At 43.4% G+C, this 22,878-nt stretch overlaps 2 protein-coding genes across 2 annotated transcripts in view; one reads left to right on the plus strand and one right to left on the minus strand.

Annotated features, from left to right (window-relative positions):
• The window catches only part of exoc6b (exocyst complex component 6B), a 344,934-nt gene that overhangs the window by 19,720 nt on the left and 302,336 nt on the right, over nt 1–22,878 (minus strand). The window lies entirely within an intron of this gene.
• Nucleotides 1–22,878, plus strand: part of LOC310963923 (dysferlin-like) — a gene marked incomplete at its 3' end in the record, with an annotated part of 75,153 nt that overhangs the window by 365 nt on the left and 51,910 nt on the right. The window contains 5 exon segments of the mRNA XM_083936880.1: nt 16,318–16,373; nt 16,733–16,824; nt 18,707–18,812; nt 21,791–21,914; nt 22,010–22,266. Of these exon segments, the coding sequence (XP_083793006.1) occupies nt 16,318–16,373; nt 16,733–16,824; nt 18,707–18,812; nt 21,791–21,914; nt 22,010–22,266 (635 nt within the window).

Consider the following 22,878-nt stretch of genomic DNA (forward strand, 5'->3'; position numbering starts at 1 on the left):
AGTCACAGATATTTGGGTGAGATAAGGGATAAAGTTCATGTACAAAGTCTGTGTCTGTGAGTGTGTGTGTGTGTGTGTGTGAGTGTGTGTGTGTCTGTCTTTCTGTGTGTGTGTGTGTCTGTGTGTGTGTGTGTGTGTGTGTGTGTGTGTGTGATGGCACAATATTGATCCAGACACTCGTCCCCAGCAGCTCCTCTCTCTAACAGCTGAGGTTATTATTGGAAAGTGTCCACCAGTCGTCTGTCATGGCTTCCCTTCTGGTCCGGGGCGGGGCGGGCAAGAGAGAGAGAGACAGATGGAGAGAGAGAGAGAGAGAGAGAGAGAGACGGAGAGAGAGAGAGACAGACGGAGGGAGAGAGAGAGAATAACAGTAGATACAGTAGATAACAATAGATACAGTAGATACAGTAGATAACAATAGATACAGTAGATACAATAGATACAGTAGATACAGTAGATAACAATAGATACAGTAGATAACAATAGATAACAATAGATACAGTTGATACAGTAGATACAGTAAATAACAATAGATACAGTAGATAACAAAAGATACAGTAGATAACAATAGATACAGTAGATACAGTAGATACAATAGATACAGTAGATACAATAGATACAGTAGATACAGTAGATAACAATAGATACAGTAGATACAATAGATACAGTAGATACAGTAAATAACAATAGATACAGTAGATACAGTAGATACAGTAGATACAGTTGATACAGTAGATACAGTAAATAACAATAGATACAGTAGATACAGTAGATACAGTAGATACAATAGATACAGTAGATACAGTAGATAACAATAGATACAGTAGATACAATAGATACAGTAGAAACAGTAGATAACAATAGATACAGTAGATACAATAGATACAGTAGATACAGTAGATACAGTAGATAACAATAGATACAGTAGATACAATAGATACAGTAGATACAGTAAATAACAATAGATACAGTAGATACAGTAGATACAGTTGATACAGTAGATACAGTAAATAACAATAGATACAGTAGATACAATAGATACAATAGATACAGTAGATAACAATAGATACAGTAGATAACAATAGATACAGTAGATACAGTAGATACAGTAGATAACAATAGATAACAATAGATACAGTAGATACAGTAGATAACAAAAGATACAATAGATACAGTAGATAACAATAGATACAGTAGATACAGTAGATACAGTAGATAACAATAGATAACAATAGATACAGTAGATACAGTAGATAACAATAGATACAGTAGATACAATAGATACAGTAGATACAATAGATACAGTAGATACAGTAGATACAGTAGATACAATAGATACAGTAGATACAGTAGATACAATAGATACAGTAGATACAATAGATACAGTAGATACAGTAGATACAATAGATACAATAGATACAGTAGATACAATAGATACAATAGATACAGTAGATACAGTAGATACAATAGATACAGTAGATACAATAGATACAGTAGATACAGTAGATACAGTAGATACAATAGATACAGTAGATACAGTAGATACAATAGATACAGTAGATACAATAGATACAGTAGATAACAATAGATACAGTAGAAACAGTAGATAACAATAGATACAGTAGATACAATAGATACAGTAGATACAATAGATACAGTAGATACAGTAGATACAGTAGATACAGTAGATAACAATAGATACAGTAGATACAGTAGATACAGTAGATACAATAGATACAGTAGATAACAATAGATACAGTAGATACAATAGATACAGTAGATACAGTAGATAACAATAGATACAGTAGATACAGTAGATACAGTAGATAACAATAGATACAGTAGATAACAATAGATACAGTAGATACAGTAGATACAGTATATAACAATAGATACAGTAGATACAGTAGATAACAATAGATACAGTAGATACAATAGATACAATAGATACAGTAGATACAGTAGATACAGTAGATACAGTAGATAACAATAGATACAGTAGATAACAATAGATACAGTAGATACAGTAGATACAGTAGATAACAATAGATACAGTAGATACAGTAGATACAGTAGATAACAATAGATACAGTAGATACAATAGATACAGTAGATAACAATAGATACAGTAGATACAGTAGATAACAATAGATACAGTAGATAACAATAGATACAGTAGATACAGTAGATACAGTAGATACAGTAGATACAGTAGATAACAATAGATACAGTAGATACAGTAGATACAGTAGATACAATAGATACAGTAGATACAATAGATACAGTAGATACAGTAGATACAATAGATACAGTAGATACAGTAGATAACAATAGATACAGTAGATACAGTAGATACAGTAGATAACAATAGATACAGTAGATAACAATAGATACAGTAGATACAGTAGATACAGTAGATAACAATAGATACAGTAGATACAATAGATACAGTAGATACAGTAGATACAGTAGATAACAATAGATACAGTAGATACAATAGATACAGTAGATACAGTAGATACAATAGATACAGTAGATACAATAGATACAGTAGATACAATAGATAACAAAAGATACAGTAGATACAGTAGATACAGTAGATACAATAGATACAGTAGATACAATAGATAACAAAAGATACAGTAGATACAGTAGATACAATAGATACAGTAGATACAGTAGATACAGTAGATACAGTAGATACAGTAGATACAGTAGATACAATAGATACAGTAGATACAATAGATACAGTAGATACAGTAGATACAGTAGATAACAATAGATACAGTAGATACAATAGATACAGTAGATAACAATAGATACAGTAGATACAATAGATACAGTAGATACAATAGATACAATAGATACAGTAGATAACAAAAGATACAGTAGATAACAATAGATACAGTAGATACAATAGATACAGTAGATACAATAGATACAGTAGATAACAATAGATACAGTAGATAACAATAGATACAGTAGATACAGTAGATACAATAGATAACAATAGATACAGTAGATACAATAGATACAGTAGATACAATAGATACAGTAGATAACAATAGATACAGTAGATACAGTAGATACAGTAGATACAGTAGATAACAATAGATACAGTAGATACAATAGATACAGTAGATAACAATAGATACAGTAGATACAGTAGATACAGTAGATAACAATAGATACAGTAGATACAATAGATACAGTAGATAACAATAGATACAGTAGATACAATAGATACAGTAGATACAGTAGATACAGTAGATACAGTAGATACAGTAGATAACAATAGATACAGTAGATAACAGTAGATAACAATAGATACAGTAGATACAGTAGATACAGTATATAACAATAGATACAGTAGATACAGTAGATAACAATAGATACAGTAGATACAATAGATACAATAGATACAGTAGATACAGTAGATACAGTAGATACAGTAGATAACAATAGATACAGTAGATAACAATAGATACAGTAGATACAGTAGATACAGTAGATAACAATAGATACAGTAGATACAATAGATACAGTAGATACAGTAGATACAATAGATACAGTAGATACAGTAGATACAGTAGATAACAATAGATACAGTAGATACAATAGATACAATAGATACAGTAGATACAATAGATACAGTAGATAACAATAGATACAGTAGATACAATAGATACAGTAGATACAATAGATAACAAAAGATACAGTAGATACAGTAGATACAGTAGATACAGTAGATACAGTAGATAACAATAGATACAGTAGATACAATAGATACAGTAGATAACAATAGATACAGTAGATACAATAGATACAGTAGATACAATAGATACAATAGATACAGTAGATAACAAAAGATACAGTAGATAACAATAGATACAGTAGATACAATAGATACAGTAGATACAATAGATACAGTAGATAACAATAGATACAGTAGATAACAATAGATACAGTAGATACAGTAGATACAATAGATAACAATAGATACAGTAGATACAATAGATACAGTAGATACAATAGATACAGTAGATAACAATAGATACAGTAGATAACAATAGATACAGTAGATACAGTAGATACAGTAGATACAGTAGATACAGTAGATAACAATAGATACAGTAGATAACAATAGATAACAAAAGATACAGTAGATAACAATAGATACAGTAGATACAGTAGATAACAATAGATACAGTAGATACAGTAGATACAGTAGATACAGTAGATAACAATAGATACAGTAGATACAGTAGATACAGTAGATACAGTAGATACAGTAGATACAATAGATACAGTAGATACAGTAGATAACAATAGATACAGTAGATACAGTAGATACAGTAGATACAATAGATACAGTAGATACAGTAGATACAGTAGATAACAATAGATACAGTAGATAACAATAGATAACAATAGTTAACAGTAGACCCAGAGTGTAGTCTTTTAACAGCGTTGTGTCATAAACTCATGACTCGTGTGTTTTGCTGCACACTGATCTCTCTGTGTGAAAGGAGGCAGCGTCTGAAGGGTCTCACAACAACAACACAACAACACAACAACACAACAACAACAACAACATAACAACACAACCACAACATGACAACAACAACACATCAACATAACAACAACACAACCACAACAACAAAACAGTAACAGTAGATACCAACACAACAACAACACAACAACACATCAACATAACAACAACACAACAACAACAACAACACAACAACAACAAAACAGTAACAGTAGATACCAACACAACGACAACACAACAACACATCAACATAACAACAACACAACAACAACAACAACACAACAACAACAAAACAGTAACAGTAGATACCAACACAACGACAACACAACAACACATCAACATAACAACAACACAACAACAACAAAACAGTAACAGTAGATACCAACACAACAACAACACAACAACACATCAACATAACAACAACACAACAACAACAAAACAGTAACAGTAAATACCAACTCAACATAACAACATAACAACAACAACACAACAACAACACAACAACACAAAAACAACACAACAACAAAACAGTAACAGTAAATACCAACACAACATAACAACAACAACACAACAACACATCAACATAACAACAACACAACAACAACAAAACAGTAACAGTAAATACCAACACAACATAACAACAACATTAAATCAAGTGTTAAAAGTCGTTTCAGGGACGTTTTCACAGAGAGGCCGTTTGGAGTCGGTGGTTAAAAACCTCCAGCAGAGAGAATCACTTTCACGGCCTGGAGCTCAGATGAGAGCGCAGATAAACGTCTATTACCTCAGTTCTTACGGACGCTGTACTGAACCTGCTGAACCTTTATTTTAAAGAGTCACACGTTCAGGATCTCTGCAGATACGCTCCACGCACACGCCTCAGGCCTCCTTGTGATGTAAGCGTGCGACCACGGAGTAATTGATTTAATACAACATGTAAAGATGCTTGAGGGGACGTTTAAAGACAATAGCTGTGGATTTAAATGACCGAGGGTGAAAGACGTAGATGTAAATCTCAGTGGTTGAGTTGACGCCGAGCAGGAAGAGAGGAGAAGGACGATGATTATTCTTATGTTGAGCTTCATTCAGAGAAAAAACAAGGTTATTCAGTGACTAAATTGACCTTTTTCTGACCTTTAAAGTGTCCGAAAATGTTCCCCAGGCTCTTTATCAGCATGAAAATACAACGAAAATCACGGAAAATGCTGTAAAATATACATTTTTATTATTTCTTTTATGTCTATCCATCATGTTCCATAGTCCAATCCTTTACGCTCATCCTGCTGATGAAGGTTTTAACATCATTTAAAGTGTATGGCCGTTGAAAATGGACCCCAGGGTCTTGAAAATCCATCAAATCAGCCATAGAAACAGTTTTTTCGTTGATCAACCGTGTCTGAAAATGCGCGGAGAGACGCAAACAGCCCCGAAATAAACTCCAGGTTCTCTATTTTAGTTGTTGCTGCTTTGGTTAATGTGTCAGGACTCTTCTCATGCTGCTTCAGAGGTTTGCTGTTATTTTCAGCAGCATTAGTGGTTAAAAAAGACCTTTGAATGCCTTCACCGTACTGCCCCGAGCTAATCACTGTTAGCCCTTTGGAGCTGTTTGCGTCTCCATGCTAATTGGATGGATGTTCAATGAGCCATGAAGTCATGCGGGAGTCATCCCAAAGGATCAATGAAGAGAAGTCTAAGGACTCTTCTCATGCTGCTGCAGAGGTTTGATGCTATTTTGATCAGAATTAGTGGTTAAAAAAGACCTTTGGATGCGTTCAGTGCACCGAGCTAATCAGTGTTAGCTCTGTGGAGCTGTTAGCGCCTCTCTGGGCATTTTCATACATGGTTGATGGTTTCTTTTACTAATGTCTATCATGTTCCATAGTTCAATCCTTTACGATCTAATGAAGGTTTTATCAATATTTAAAGTGTCCGTCCGTCGAAAATGTTCCCCGTGATCTTTATCAGCATGAAAATACGACGAAAATCACGAAAAATGCTGTTAAATTTACAGTTTTATTATTTCTTTTACGTTTATCCATCATGTTCCATAGTTCAATCCTTTACGCTCATCCTGCTGATGAAGGTTTTTAACATCATTTAAAGTGTAAATCCGTTGAAAATGGAGCCCATAGTCTTGAAAATCCATCAAATTAGCCACGGAGAACTTTTTTTTTTGTTGATCAACCGTGTATGGAGACGCCCAGAGACGCTAACAGCCCCAAAGGGCTAACACTGATTAGCTCGGTGCACTGAACGCATCCAAAACGCCATTTTTTAACCACTAATATGCTGAAAATAACATCAAACCTCTGCAGCAGCATGAGAAGAGCCACAGTCCCCACTGCCTCACCTAAACATGCATGGGGCAATGATTCCCTACACAGATAACCGAGTCCAGTTGCTTTTGACTGAACGTGCTTTGGGGAGAACGAGGACCTGGACCTGTGACGTGAGTCCAGATACTTTTGTTATGACCGTCCTTTTCACAAAGGGCACGTAAAGCGGTCGTTCTTTGTGTGTATCTTACAAACTAAAGCCCTTTCCAGGACCCTGACCTCTGAAACCTGAGCGTATGACACACGTATGTTCTCTAAAAATAAGCTCCCAGTGGAGAGATTATTCATTTCCCCACAAAACTAGGATCAGAACAGCAGTATAACATGTCTGAGAGGCTTTGACGCTTCACTGAAAACACCAGATTTGATATAAATCAGCGAACAAACAGAGATTTAGAGGCGACGGGGAGACGCGGAGGGCGTGCTGGTGTAAAGATGTGGGCAAGATAGGGTCGCAACCAGGAGACAAGGGAGGAAAAGAGAACAGGAAATGTGGAGATTTCCTCTGGATGTGAGGTGTGTGTGCGCTCACTTGTTGCCCTGTTTTGTCCCCTGCGAGCGTTCGGAAAGAGTCAGAAAGAGAGAGAGCCGGGACGTGTGTCCTCAGAGGGGGAAACACCGTCGCTGAATCGGAAAACAGTCGAATTGCGATGCTTTTAGGACCTTTTTAGGACTTTTATGTCGCTGAACAAGGACTTAAACTACTGACAATCTTCTTTTTTAAAGCCCCAGAACTGAATTTGACTTTCTGGAAGAGTACTTTTCATCCTGCGGACATCTTTTTACTCCTCCTGGTGCTTTTCTTCCACTTTTCGCTCGTTTTTTGGCATCATTGGTCGTCGGTTTGTTAGTCTGGGCGCTCCCGGGGTCGTGTAAGCAGCCGCTCCCCCGGCCCTGGATCCCTTCACACCTTGGTGAACCCGATCGCCCGTCACCGAGCCGGAGCCAATCCCCTTTTTTCTCGGAGCCTTTTGCGGTGGGTTTGCGGAGATCCTTTCCCGACGTTTCAACCATGTTACGTTGCGTTCTTCAGAGAGCGAACAACCTGAGACACTCTCACCCTCTGGCCAGTGTCACATTCAGAGGTAAGAGGATCACGGGAGGTTGGTAGTTAGATGACAGACATGGTAAACTCACTGTTGCAGAAATCGCTTTAGCTATAGCGCCTTTCATGGTACCCAAGGTCGCTTAAGAATTGGGGGGTTAGGGGTCAAAGGACTGATGTTTTACGGTGCTTTTTGAACATAGGCAGGGACGGGGCAGAGCGGACATGGAGCGGTCGGCTGTTCCAGAGTGTGGGAGTGTTAACAGAGAAAGCCCGGTCCCCAAAAGTCCGTAACCTGGTGCGGGGGTTGGGGGTCAGCAGGTCCTATCAGAGGACCGCAGGGAGCGTGACTGAGTGTAGGGGCGGAGGAGATCTGTGAGGTGTTGTGGTGAGTCCATGGAGAGATTTGCAGGTGAGCAGGAGGATCGATGCGATGCGTGACTTGACTGGCGCCCAGTGGAGCTGTTGGAGAATGGGAGTGATGTGCTTCCAGGGTTTTGTTCTGGGTTCAAACCCCGGCAGCTGAGTCCTGAACATACTGCAGTCTGCTCAGGGCCTTGGTGGGCAGTCCAGACAGGACACCAGTGCAGTATAGTCCAAACAGGAGGTGATGAAGGCGTGGATGAGCGTCTCAGTTACTGAGTTGTGTCATTTAACGCCCTTTTCTCGTGTCCAACTCGTCACATACGGACGAGGCTTGAACACGTTGGTTTTAGCTGTGAATTCAAACAAAAACACATGGTTACGTTGAGGAAAAGATGACGTTTGGGTTTAAATAAGTGTGCACAGGAAGAATATATGTCAACACAGGACACCAACAGCGAGCTCCTGAGTGAAAGAGCCTCAACTCCAGAGAAATCTCAAGTCTAGCAGAACATTGTGTTGAACTCCGCATGAAGCGACGCCACATTTCACCTTTTTAATACAGAATAAAATAAGGTGCAGACTGTGAGCACTCCTGTCTTAGATGAAACCACGCTGCGGTGTCCGTATGCCGTGCACATGTGTCAAACTTATCAAAGATTATAAAAATATAAATATATTTGGAAACGGCATTCTCGTGGACGTTTCCCGTAGCAACAGTTGATTGAATAACTGAGGACAAGGTGTAAACTTCTGACCGTCTTCATCCTCTAGAGCAGGGGTGTCAAACTCATTTGAGTTCAGGGACACAACAGCCCAATTTGGGGCGCACTCACACTGTCCTTCCGCACCACGCCAAAACCGTTTTTTTTTCGGGTCAAGCTTAGTTCGTTTGAACAGTGCGAGTGCAACCGCTCCGCGCATAACTGCGGCCAACTGGCCGTCCACGGCCCGTTTGGGAGAGGTGGGCTTTAGTAAAGCATGTGTGCACGTGTACGAGCACGAGCACGAGCACGAGCACGAGGCCTACGGCGGTTCTGAGGTCATTTCCTGTGCGCCTGTTGGGACGTAGAAAAAAGAAGGAGGGACCATGCGCGGACATTTAAAACAATGGCGGTGAAAGGTTCACGTTGGTGTGATGTGGAGGTGGAGTGTTTACTGCAGATTTGGTCGATGAAAAGATCGGTTCGGCATGGAAACCACTTGGTTAGGATCAGATCAGAGGCCGTGGTTTGGTTTCGTACGTCCATCCTCGTAAGTTCATACGCCTCATGGGCGGCAGCAGCTCAGTCCATAGGTGACTTGGCCTGGGAACTGGAGGGTTGTTGGTTTGAGTCCCTGTGTGGACCATGAATGGAGTGTGGACTGGTGACTGGAGAGGTGCCAGTTCATCTCCTGGGCACTGCCGAGGGGCTTTTGAGCAAGGCACCGAACCCCCGACTGCTCGGGGCGCCGGTCACTGGCCTCGCTCTAACATCTCTCCATTAATTGCATGTATATAGGTCCTGTTTGTGCATGTGTGTGTATTTCGGGATTTTTAAACTTTGCAAAGTCATCCTTTGGGCCAAATCGGACCCTCGGCCCGGGTCGTATGTCTGACACCCCTGCTCTAGAGCCCATGATGAGACACATCTGGGTTTGGACCCTGAGACAGCAGGGTCTTCCAGTAAAATGAGAGTGTAAGGTGAAGGTGACTTGGCTACCTGCTCTGTGTTTCCTTCAGTCTGTTGTTTGTTCTTTCCACGAGTCCGTGTCTGCTTCTTAACGAGGTGCGCTCTAACGCTCACATCCTGCCTTTGTCCTGACACGGCTTCCTGGTCCCAAGTACTCGGCTTCTTTTACTCAAGTAAAGTACAGACGGAGCCAGTGATCAGCATAAATGTACCTAAAGAAGGCCGATCCAAAGTCAGGTACCGTGATGCAGAATGGCTTTGGTTTTTAATGAGGGACGGGGGACGTTCAGGGGGACGACACAGGTCAAAGGAAGATGTCACATAGAAGTGATGTGACAGCTGGGAACATGAGGATTAATTTAATATGCAGCTCTATTTATTGATATTCATACATCTCATAAACATTGTGTTTTGGGCTTAAACATTATCATAGGAGTATGTAATGGTCCGCATCCGCATGCTCTATTACAGGTCTGCACAATCCTGCACCTGGAGGGTCACTGTCCTGCATGATTTAGGTCTCTCTGCTCCAACACACCTGAGTTAAATCCCTGATGAGCTTCAGCTGCTTGATAACGAGCACATCGTTAGACTCAGGTGTGTTGGAGCAGAGAGAAACCTAACACATGCAGGACAGTGGCTCTGCAGGAGCAGGGTTGGGCAGCTCTGCTCTATTGTGTCTCATAAGTGTCATCATTGTTGGGTGAGCATTTGTTACACAGATTTGGTGATAAATAGAAGTGTTTTCTACAACTCTTGAACTGGAAAAAATGCCATAAATCCCTCTGAGAAAGAAAATCCATGCTGTGATTTGGAGCGAGTGGAGTGGATGGCGAGCACTTTGTGTGTTGTGTAAACCGCTCAGAAACCTCCTTGTGGTGAATCTCCTGGTGAAATCCATCCATCCTCTGGACGCTCCGGGTCTCCAGTTTGTGTTTGTGAAGTTTCATGAGGCTTTGATTATCCCGGAGGTCACAACAGCTCAGTTAAGACGATGAAACGTCTCCTATGGGGACAGACGTCATCACACATGAAGAGAACCGGGCTCACTGGATCCACAAGAGTCTCATCTTTACAGTCAGACCCAGTTTAGGACCTTCAACACTGTTTCTGAACACCAGTCTGCGGTAATACTGGGTCAGGACCGAGAGAACGAGGTCGGCGGAGCTGCAGTCGCTCTACCGCACCGTTGTGACGAAAAGAGAGCTGAGGAAGACAAAGCTCTGGATCTACCGCTCAGTCCTGGTTCCTACCCTCACCTGTGGTCATGAAAGCTGGGTCAGGACCCAAAGAACCAGGTCCAGGTCCAAGCGTGTGAAATGTGTTTCCTCAGGAGGGGGTCTGGAGTCTCCCTTAGAGAGAGGGGGAGAAGTTCAGCATCCGTGAGGAACTCGGAGTAGAGCCGCTGCTCCTTTGCGTTGAAAGGAGCCAGTTGAGGTGGTTCAGGATCATCTGGTAAGGATGAACCCTGGGCGCCTCCCTAGGGAGGTGTTCCAGGCACGTCCAGCTGGGAGGAGGCCTCGGGGAAGACCCAGGACCAGGTGGAGAGATTAGATCTCCACACTGGCCTGGGAACGCCTCAGGATCCCCCAGTTAGAGCTGGTTAATGTGGCCCGGGAAAGGGAAGTTTGGGGTCCCCTGCTAAAGCTGCTGCCCCCGAGACCTGATCCAGGATCAGAGGCTGAAGATGAGATGAGACACCTAGACACTTCACTACGCTTTGAGAGCATTTGTGCATTACGTTGTTGGATGCAAAGACTCAGGATGCAGCCTGATCTGCTTTAGACCCGTTACAGCGGTTTTATATTTCAGGGACGGAGCAAAGGTTTGCAAAGATCGAGTCATGATAGTTATAGTTTTACCTCCACGTCGTGTTTGGTGCCATGCGTCTGCAGAATGTGCTCGTGTGATTTAACGTTTGTGCGCTGAAGGCAGGACGTCCGGCCCGAGTGTTGTTATTGGAACGATGAAGTGCCGTTCTCTGTCAAATCCAGAAATAAGAATTGGCAACTTTGTGACTTCATCCTGTTTAATTATGTGTTATAATTATAATCTGGACACACACTCATACTCTGCAGTGTGAGTGCTTTACTGTGTACTGACACACCCTGAATTGTACCACTTTAGGTCGGAAAAAACTACTTTTTCAGGTGGTTTTATGTTAATCTCTAATATACCATGACACACACACACACACACACACACACACACACACACACACACACACACACTCTTAGGCCATGTCTAAACTTAGCTTTCCCACACGTCTTTCACAGCGCTGTGGGTCACAGTGTGGTTTATTTTCGTCCCATGACAGAAACCGTGCCAAGCTGAACCAACCAGGAAGTTGATGCTGTGCCACTTCCTGTCTCTGAGATGCTAGCTCGGATATCAGCTCTTGGGACACACACACACACACATACACACACACACACACACACACACACACACACACACACACACACACACACACACACACACACACACACACACACACACACACACACACACACACACACACACACAGCGTACCCTCCTGACCCCTGTGTGGAAGGGTGGAAGTGTTTTTTAAGATATCTTCCAAGAACGGAGGTACACTTACGTAGGTATTTGTGTAAGAACGTACTTGTTGGTGTGTGTGTGTGTGTGTGTGCGCGCGTGTGTGTGCATGTGTGTTTGTGAAGGTAAATTGCTGTGTGTGTTCTCACATTGGGTGATGACTTTGGGGAAAACAGGAAAGCAAACAACCATTCTGTGTGTGTGTCTGTAGAGAAAGAAAGAATGTGTGTGCGCGCGTGTTTGCATGCATGTGTGTGTTTGCGTGCATGTGTGTGTGTGTGTGTGAACCTGAAGTGCAGTCATGGCCATCCGTTGTGTTACCAAAAGTTGACTAACACGGTGTTTTCGACAAAATCTTGACAAAACCAACACATTTACCGATCAGTGGAGGGAAGCACTGTGTTTGTTTACCATTTCTGATCTTTGTCTCGTGTCATTCACTGGGAAAAACCACCCAATCCCCAGACCAAGGGTGTCACACTGATCCAGTAAAGGGCCGTGTGGCTGCAGGTCTTCATTCCATCCAATCAAAAACACACCTGGTCCAACAAGTCAACTGTGTGAAGACAGTTCAGGTGATTGAGTAAGTCGAGTCAGGTGTGTTCTTGCTTGGTTGGACTGAAACCTGCAGCCACACGGCCCTTCACACCCATGCCCTGGACTAATCATGGGTCTTATTCACTGTTGAGGGGAAAACCATGCACATCCAAGTCTTTTCGGGATACAAGCCTCATTTAAAAAAGCCCAGAAGGCGGGAGGATTCATTGGCTGGGCGCCGTGTGATACTACATAGGATAACTGACACATTCGACGTGGTAATGAAAGGGAAGAGGGATCATTCTCATTCCTTGTCAGCCCATTTCATATTCGTTGAGGTATTTAAGTGTGGATAAAAGTGGTGGAATGATGTTGCCAGCCCTAAAACAATGCTGCTAGGTCGCCAAGTTTGATTGAAGGGTTACATGCTTCAATAAAGACTTTAAGCAGCAATGGTTAGATGGATGGCTACGGCGTTCAAGAAACGTTCCAATGGGTTCGTGATGTTGTAGCCTAACTGTCTACTCAGCCTCGACTTGTACATTTGTGCAAATCCCAAGAATGTTATTTAACTTTTACGGCACCCTCTTCCTTCTGTATGCGACGAACACACTACAGACATGGTTTTATCGGTAAAAAAACCCACCCAGATGCGATCCGTAGACGAAAATAAGCTACAAACTTCGTTGTGTCGCAAAGACATTGCCATCGTCTTGCTGTCCCTCCCTGTTCTGTGATTGGTTCCCTTGCTGAGGCGAAAATCGGATCCATGGAATCCAGGCATGGGTAAACCAAGGCTATAATATTTTAGTTTGAATTCAAAACATTAATGTCATTTTTTTTTTCTGGCTGAACTCACTAATACGGGAACCCTTTGAATTGTTTCTCCATAGCTGTCCCTTCAACCATCACTGCTTAAAGACTATTATGTTGAACGAAAGTCACTTGACTTTGGTAACCCGTCCACTAGCACCACCACAAGATTGACATTTATGATTTGAGTGAAATGTTTCGGCAACTATTGGATGGATCGTCCAGTTTGGAAATTTGGTTCAGACAAACATGATCCCCTGAAGTTCAACTCTCATCTAACATCACGTCCACATTTCATTTGGTCCAAGACCCGATTTCTGCAAACCTCTTGAGATTCCCATGAGCCTCAGCTCTACTGCGTTTAGTGCAACGTTAGCATGCTAACACGCTAAATGAAGATGGTGAACTTGGTCTGGTGGTCGTTCTCTGGAAATGAAAGAGCAGCTTCTAAAATCAGACGACGGTCATTGTTTCTATTTCCTTTCATCTTCTGTTTTTCTTTTTGACTTTTGGAAAAGATGATCGTCGTCCCCAGTGTGATGGTTCACGTTCTCATTTGTGTGTGTGTGTGTGTGTTGTGTTATGAGAGTCAGCTAATGACCAGTCCTGGCTGTTCATTGGTCCTTGTTACGTCCCACTTCCTGTCAGAGTTCCCAACAGACAGGAAATCAGAGCAAAGGACTTCATGTCGCAGGAAGCCACAGAATGATAACACATGTTTATTTTCTGCTCACTGAGTTATGTTTGGACTGGAGTTTGCTCCTGCGTCAGGACAGTTGGAGTTCTCATCTCATCTTCATCCACTTATCCGGGGTCAGGTCGCGGGGGCAGCAGCTCCAGCAGGGGACCCCAAATTTCCCTTTCCCGGGCCACATTAACCAGCTCTAACTGGGGGATCCTGAGGCGTTCCCAGGCCAGTGTGGAGATCTAATCTCTCCACCTGGTCCTGGGTCTTCCCCGAGGCCTCCTCCCAGCTGGACGTGCCTGGAACACCTCCCTAGGGAGGCGCCCAGGGTTCATCCTTACCAGATGATCCTGAACCACCTCAACTGGCTCCTTTCAACACAAAGGAGCAGCGGCTCTACTCCGAGTTCCTCACGGATGCTGAACTTCTCCCCCTCAACTTCTAACCCCCCAGTCGGAGTTGGGTTGAGTTAAAAGACACTGTATGATGATAACTTTAACTACATTTGCACACTGTCGTCCAAAAGTTTGTATTCTCCTGCCACTAAAGCTTGATTGGATCACGTCAGACGTCTGAAAGGTCTTTGGTGCTTTTAGGTCGTAGAAAAACCCTCTTCACAGATAGATGTACGATGTCCAACGGTTCAACCAGACTGGAAATTGCGAGGGTCGGGGGAAATCAGGGGAGGTCGTCACATGTTTGTATTATGTTGAAGAGGTGCAGTCAAATATAACGCTTGTATTCTTCTTCTCTGCTCCTTTACATTCATGTAGATGTTTAAATGTGTTGTAATTGTGAGTTGAATTTATCATTGTGTGTGTGTGTGTGTGTGTGTGTGTTTACGATGTAATGAACAGACATTTTCATGGAACACATACAGTTATATACAAATACAAAAATACAGACTATATACAAATCTGCAGACAAACAAAGACAAATGAACAATAAACATGCGCAACATAAATAAAAAATACCTACAACGGAAAATTAAAAAAGAAACGGATTATGCAGATGAGATTGAAAACGGCGTATTAAAAAGGTTACAATGGACAGTTACCAAAGTACATCAAACTCTCTATTCCCCTTTTATTACTTTAACAGATAATAACATTGGATATTGTGATGATATATTGACCGCTGAACTGGAAATGTCCCCGGTTTCCATTTCACAAACACCTTACGATAGACCAGGGGTGTCAAACTGATCCAGTAAAGAGTCGCTGTGGCTGCAGGTTTTCATTCCAACCAATCAAAAACACACCTGGTCCAACAAGTCAACTGTGTGAAGACAGTTCAGGTGATTGAGGAAGTCGAGTCAGGTGTGTTTTTGTTTGGTTGGACTGAAAACCTGCAGCCACACGACCCTTTACTGGATCAGTTTTACACCCCTGCTATAGACAAACGGACTAACTAAACATTAATAGCCCCATCGCAGCGTTGTGCTAATGATTCATGGTCACTTTGTCTTTTCAACATCCAATAGTATCCTCCCCTGTCATGCAACACTCTTATTAGCATCTCAGCTAACAATCACTGGTTGTGCTAGCTTACTTACCAGGAAGCTATGCAGCAAACAAAAGAGGTGTTAGGTGTTAGCTATTAGTGCTACACTAACTGACCTTCTGGCTCGTTAGCTGTTGAAAAGTTTGCTAAATTTAAATGAGGCAACGTGTTTTGGGGTTGGGACGTAGTACAGCACAGTTAGCATGTCGGCTTCTGAACGCTAACGTTCCTGTTTTCTCCATTTTCTTCAGGGTCTAAGAAGAAGACGAAGGTCATCAAGAACAACCCGAACCCTGTTTGGAACGAGGTGCAGCTCTCAATTTCATTATTTGCTATTAAGACAACTATAAGTAAGCGAATGTGCTGCCTTAAATGTTAGTCTGTTAGCTAGTTTTATTAGCACAAGTCATGTGATGGAGCTGTGACGATTCATTACTCCATTAAGTGACACGAGAAGGGTTCACCGTTTTTTCCGAAGTGATGAATTTAGAGCGTCACAGACAAACTCACTTGAACCACTTTAAGATTCAAATAAAAGGATGCTAATGCTAACTCGCACAACCATTAAAAGCTGTTAGCAAAACCCTAACTGACAAATGCCATGTCTTGTTATTCTGTGTCATGATTTTCATCCCTCGCCTACAATGTTTCCTGTCTCTCCGTCAGGGTTTTGAATGGGATCTGAAGGGCATTCCTCTGGACTCTGGTGCAGAGCTGCACTGTGTCGTCAAAGACCATGAGAAGATGGGCAGAAACAGGTGTGTGTGCGTGTGTGTGTGTGTTCGTATGACGTTGACGGACCGGAAGTGGGCCGTGACGGTTGCTCTTGGTATCGTCTCGCTTTAGGCACCAAAATGACGGTTACGTGACCGTTTTTAGCCGACAAAAGGTGACGTTACGTTAGCTCGGTTGGTTAGGATTAGAAAGAAGCTCGTGGCTCGGTTTCGTAACATCCGACACATCAACGGCAGCAGGAATCGCACCCCACTCGCCTGGTGAAAGTCCTGTGTGTTTGGACCCATCCACCACAGCGACCTGCCCCCTTTAGCAGAGATCTGGTGTCTTAAACCACGTCTCCTGCTTCTAATACGTGAGATAAACACTAATTACGATGACTTTCTTTATTCAGTTACAAAAACGTGATAAATCTAATCTTGACTCCATGTCTGAGTTCAAGTACTGTACAACTAAACAGCTCAAATTCAAATTCACATGCGTCTCTTTGAAGGCTAGTTTGTTAATTTATGACAGTGACTCTAATTAATGTATTTATGATGTTTCGTTTGTTGATTTTGTCGCTAAATAGACAAAAAGAGAAGCAGCGAATTCCAATTTAACCACTTTTTTAAAACCATTCTTTCTGTTTGCACCTGTATTGTTTATCATATCCATCCGTTAATCCATTCATCTTCAACCTCTTGTCCCTGTCTGGGTCGCGGGGGAGGCTGGAGCCGATCCCAGCTGACATCGGGCGTGAGGCGGGGTCCACCCTGGACAGGACGCCAGTCTATCACAGGACACATAGAGACGAACAGAGACAGACAACCATTCACACCTACGGGTGATTTAGAGTCATCAATGAACCGAACACCTGCACGTCTTTGGACTGTGGGAGGAAACCGGAGAACCCGGAGAAAACCCACGCAGACACGGGGAGAACATGCAAACTCCACACAGAAGGGCCCAAGCCGGGATTTGAACCAGAAACCCTCTTGCTGTGAGGCGACAGTGCTAAGCACCACCACAGCACCAAAGTCAAGGGTGTGGCCCACGGTCCAGACTTGTTTGTTTTCTGGAAACACCCCCTCAGATGGTTATTTTTGGATCGTCCCGCTCCGTGGAGACGTCGAGCACGTCAGAGTTCCTCCAGAGGGGAAAAGGGCAGGCATGAAAGACGCGGGTCATCCTCTCATTGTGGTCCTCGAGTATTTATCCACTCATATTTCCACCCATTCACCGACGGCTGTGTGGATTGATTTAGTGATCCATTCATCCGCCTCTCACGGGACACTCAGACCACAGTGTGACCTCACTTCACTGCGTGCTCAAGAATGACTTTATTAAACCTGTTGTTTCTGTATTTGTTAGTTAGTTTTATACGTCTAGAAAGTTTGCTTAGTTTCCATCTTGGAAATAACATTACCAACCTGAATAATCCCCCCATTACAACGACCTCTAGGATAACCACAGCCTCGTGTAACCTTACACCCAAAAACAAGAGACCTAGAGCATTCAGAGGATGGATGCATTACCTATGTAGCCGGGATTCAAACCAGGAACCCTCTTGCTGTGAGGTGACAGGGCCCCAGAAGAAGGGAAGAAGACAAGACGCATAAAAAAAGAGATCCCGACCAACGCCGGGCTCTAATTGGTCATGCCGCCTTCTCATCTGACGCTGATTGGCTATGGCGGCTGATTATCTGAAGCTGATTGGTCACGCCTTTGTTGCAGTCCAATCAGGGCATCAGTACAGCTCGGCTGACCCCTCCCACGCTCGTCTAGCACAGGGGTCTTCAACCTTTACTATCAAAAGAGCCATTTTTCCCCCTCTTCCACCAGAGAAAATTTGTCTGGAGACGCAAAACATATTTAATGTCACAGCTCATAAAGGTTTATATGTAGTGACTGTTGTCTCTTTAGGTTTCTCGGGGAAACTCGTCTTTCTCTCAGGGACGTGCTCAACTCGCCCAGCCTGGCCGCCACCTTCACCGTGTCCCTGCTGGACACCAAGAGGAACAACACGGGGGTGAGCACGCACACACACACACAGACACACACACACACACACACACACACACACACTCAGACAGATTAATATATAGTCTCATTGTATCGTGACACATCATAAATCACTGTGAGTTTCCTGTCTGGGTCTTAAAATAGAGACGTTTCTGAGTCAGAGCAGAATAACAACCGATCTGATTCAACCTCAAAAGATTCATTTGGTCTCGAGTCGTAAAGTTTTAACCTCTTATTCAACTTGTTACCCTTTAAAAGATAACTTTAATAAAGTCATACTAACAAGGGAAAAGACACTTGATTCTGTTCCTATCAAAACGATCAACTTTGACCTTAACTTAGATCTTTACAGGCGTCTAAATTCATCTCAGTAACACGGCTCTTGGTCCAAAGTCAATCTGGTTGATGTTTGAGGGTTAAATGCGCTAAGATGTGGAAAGTGATCTATCAAAATGATTTCAGGACTGGTCAAACACTAAGGACTGGTCTAAAGTATCTTCCTGAAACCGACCCTTGGTGTTGGGATTCCAGTCTCTGTGACATAAAACATCCAGAGTCTGAAACTCTCCCCATCACAGCTACATCATCAGACACACACACACACACACACACACACACACACACACCTTGGTTCACACCGAGTCGTCTACTGCAGATGAAACAATGCTCTGTTTCCCATCCTCGTTTCCTGAACCCAAAACAAAGCCTTCCTCTGAGTGTCAGAGTGGATCGGATTGATGTCCACGCACGCACGCCCGCACGCACGCACACCCACATGCCAGACGCCCGCACCCCTGCACGCACGCACCCCTGCACGCACGCACGCACGCATGCTTTTTTATCCTACATCCATCCATCTTCAGACGCTCGTCCCTGTCGGGTCGCAGGTATTCTACACTGCGTCTAAACTCTGATATAAAACATCCCGAAAGATAAAGATGTAACTTTAATTACTATAATTCAGAATTGAAGCCTCTGTTCATGCAGATTAACATGAACATGAAACCTCTGAGCGTGTATTCGTACCGTGCCAGAGCCTGATATCTTTGTTTACACCAACATTATCACCTAAGTTGCTTTTTCCTGTAAAAGGAAACTGCCGCAGACTACACCTTTCACTCTCCACACACCCCACAGCTGCAGCGTATGCTCATTTACTCCTTATGTGGCTGAGACGAGAGGCTGCAGCCTGGGTCCAGCCAGCCCGTCCTCGTCCTGCAGACTCTGGTTTGCCCTGCACGTCAAACACGTGAAGCTCCACTACGGCTGCTGTTGTAAATACGGGGAACATGTGGTTAACGTTGTGAAATCCCACAAAACAATGTGGTTTAGTCGATAAAGATACTTAAGGATAGGGTTTGGAAAAGATTGTGGGCGGGGAAAGAATAAGTGAGTTTGTAACGCGACCACAGTGATCGGACATGAAAGGTACCAGACCTCAGTGTCCTGGGTGAAAGTCTAGTCCTGCCTCCTTACGCAGAGTTCATCTCATCTCATCTTCAGCCTCTTATCCGGGGTCGGTCTGCGGGCGCAGCAGCTCCAGCAGGGGACCCCAAACTTCCCTTTCCCGGGCCACATTAACCAGCTCTAACTGGGGGATCCTGAGGCGTTCCCAGGCCAGTGTGGAGATCTAATCTCTCCACCTGGTCCTGGGTCTTCCCCGAGGCCTCCTCCCAGTTGGACGTGCCTGGAACACCTCCCTAGGGAGGCGCCCAGGGTTCATCCTTACCAGATGTGGTTCCTAATCCTGGAGCACTCTGAGCGCTGCAGTGTGTGAAAGGGGCTTAGGTGAAGAGATTCTTGGCCGTTAAGAAATTCCATTTAAGCTGAAAGCCTCTCACTTAAGTTGCTTTTTCCTGTTAAAGGAAGCTGAAGAAGACTACACCTTTGGCTGGTTCGGTTCAGTCACTTTATTATTGTCCCCAAATGGGAAACTCAATTTCCAGCTAGGTGTGTAAGACATATAAAAAGCACAAACAGACGGAAACAAGAGGTAGAAAAGGTTCCAAAACACAACACTACGCAAAACAATCTTCAAAACCCTACATTTACATGTGCAAGTGAAGTTATTGCACAGGGAACAAAGGAGTTTTTCCTATTGCTCTTGAACCTCGGTGCTCTGAATCTACAGCCTGAGGGGAGCACACGGGTCGCACCTATGACGCAGGTGCAGGTTCTAGCGTCTGCTGCTGGAAACTCTGGCTGGAGTTTACAGAAAGACCCTCTCAGGGAAATTCTTCTGTTTTTTAAAATTGTTCTTTCTTCCTCGTGGTATTTAATTTGAGAAAATCTTCATTACACCAGATGGCAAACTCCTCCAGCACCGGCCCCATGCTCACAGTCATCTCTGTGGAGCAAAGTCTATCACAGGACACATAGAGACAAACAGAGACAGACAACCATTCACACCTACGGGGGATTTAGAGTCATCAATGAACCGAACACCTGCACGTCTTTGGACTGTGGGAGGAAACCGGAGAACCCGGAGAAAACCCACGCAGACACGGGGAGAACATGTTAAAATGAATCCCACAAAATTGACATCATGCTCACACAGCAGGTGGCCACTTTTGCCTCCTTTTAAGACTTTTATTTGTTTGTTTTAAGCAGGAAATGTGTTCATTTTATCTAAAAATGACAATGATTACATCATAAAGCACCTGGGTTCATTAGAATTAGAGTTGATAGTGAGTAATGCGCAGTGTTTGTAGCGTTACGAAAGATTTCAGAAGGAGATTTCACTCCTTTATTTGCTCTTTTACGGATAAAATAATTAACAGCAACAGGTGATCGCAATGAATTAAACTGGGTAAATAAACTCAATAAAACATTACAACAAATAAACAATAATTTAAAAAGTTGCCAGAAACACCTTCACATAAGATATGTTCTTATTTCATACGACTTCACGCTAACGTCATGTTTCTACCCTTTACCTTATTTACCAGCACTGATTGAATCTGATGCTCTCTCGGACTCCTCTAGGCCACGCTGACCCTGCAGGTTTCCTACCTCCCTCCCCCAGGATCGGCTCCAGTGTTTCAGCCTCCTCCACTGCCCGAGGCTCTGCCCCACAGCAACCCCAACGTGGAGCTGGACACTGTCACAAGTAACATCATCATAGATCAGTGCCGTCTGTATGCACCCTGGAGAATCACTTTAATACCAAATGTAGAATCTAAAAACTGCTTTCTGTCTCCGCAGTGATTTCTCTGGACACCCTGGGCGAGGAGGATACAGAGAGCATGATCATGCTGGAGCCGACAGAGGACCAGGGTCCCGATGACGGACGCTCCATGATCATCATCGGCCCTCAGGGGCCCTCGCGCCACGAGTCCCCCACCGCCCAGATACCCAAACGCTCCCCGCCGTCCTACAACACCCACGGGGGGCTGAGGAAGCGGAGGAGAGGAGCCAGCAGTCAGCCCAAACCGCTGCCCAACAAACCACAGGACTTACAGGTATCTGTGAAGACGCGCCTGCATTCTTATTTTAATTCTGATTGTTATTCCAAGTAGGGAATGAGTCCTGACCCCAAGTGAAGGAGTTCAAGTATCTTGGGATCTTGTTCACGAGTGAGGGGACGATGGAGCGTGAGTTTGGCCGGAGAATCGGAGCAGCGGGGGCGGAGCTGCAGTCGCTCTACCGCACCGTTGTGACGAAAAGAGAGCTGAGGAAGGCAAAGCTCTCGATCTACCGGTCAATCTTGGTTCCTACCCTCACCTGTGGTCGTGAAAGCTGGGTCAGGACCCAAAGAACCAGGTGGCGGGTACAAGCGTGTGAAATGTGTTTCCTCAGGAGGGGGTCTGGAGTCTCCCTTAGAGAGAGGGGGAGAAGTTCAGCATCCGTGAGGAACTCGGAGTAGAGCCGCTGCTCCTTTGTGTTGAAAGGAGCCAGTTGAGGTGGTTCAGGATCATCTGGTAAGGATGAACCCTGGGCGCCTCCCTAGGGAGGTGTTCCAGGCACGTCCAGCTGGGAGGAGGCCTCGGGGAAGACCCAGGACCAGGTGGAGAGATTAGATCTCCACACTGGTCTGGGAACGCCTCAGGATCCCCCAGTTAGAGCTGGTTAAT

The sequence above is a fragment of the Echiichthys vipera genome, assembly GCF_963691815.1.
Source record: "Echiichthys vipera genome assembly, chromosome: 22".
NCBI lineage: Eukaryota > Metazoa > Chordata > Actinopteri > Perciformes > Trachinidae > Echiichthys > Echiichthys vipera.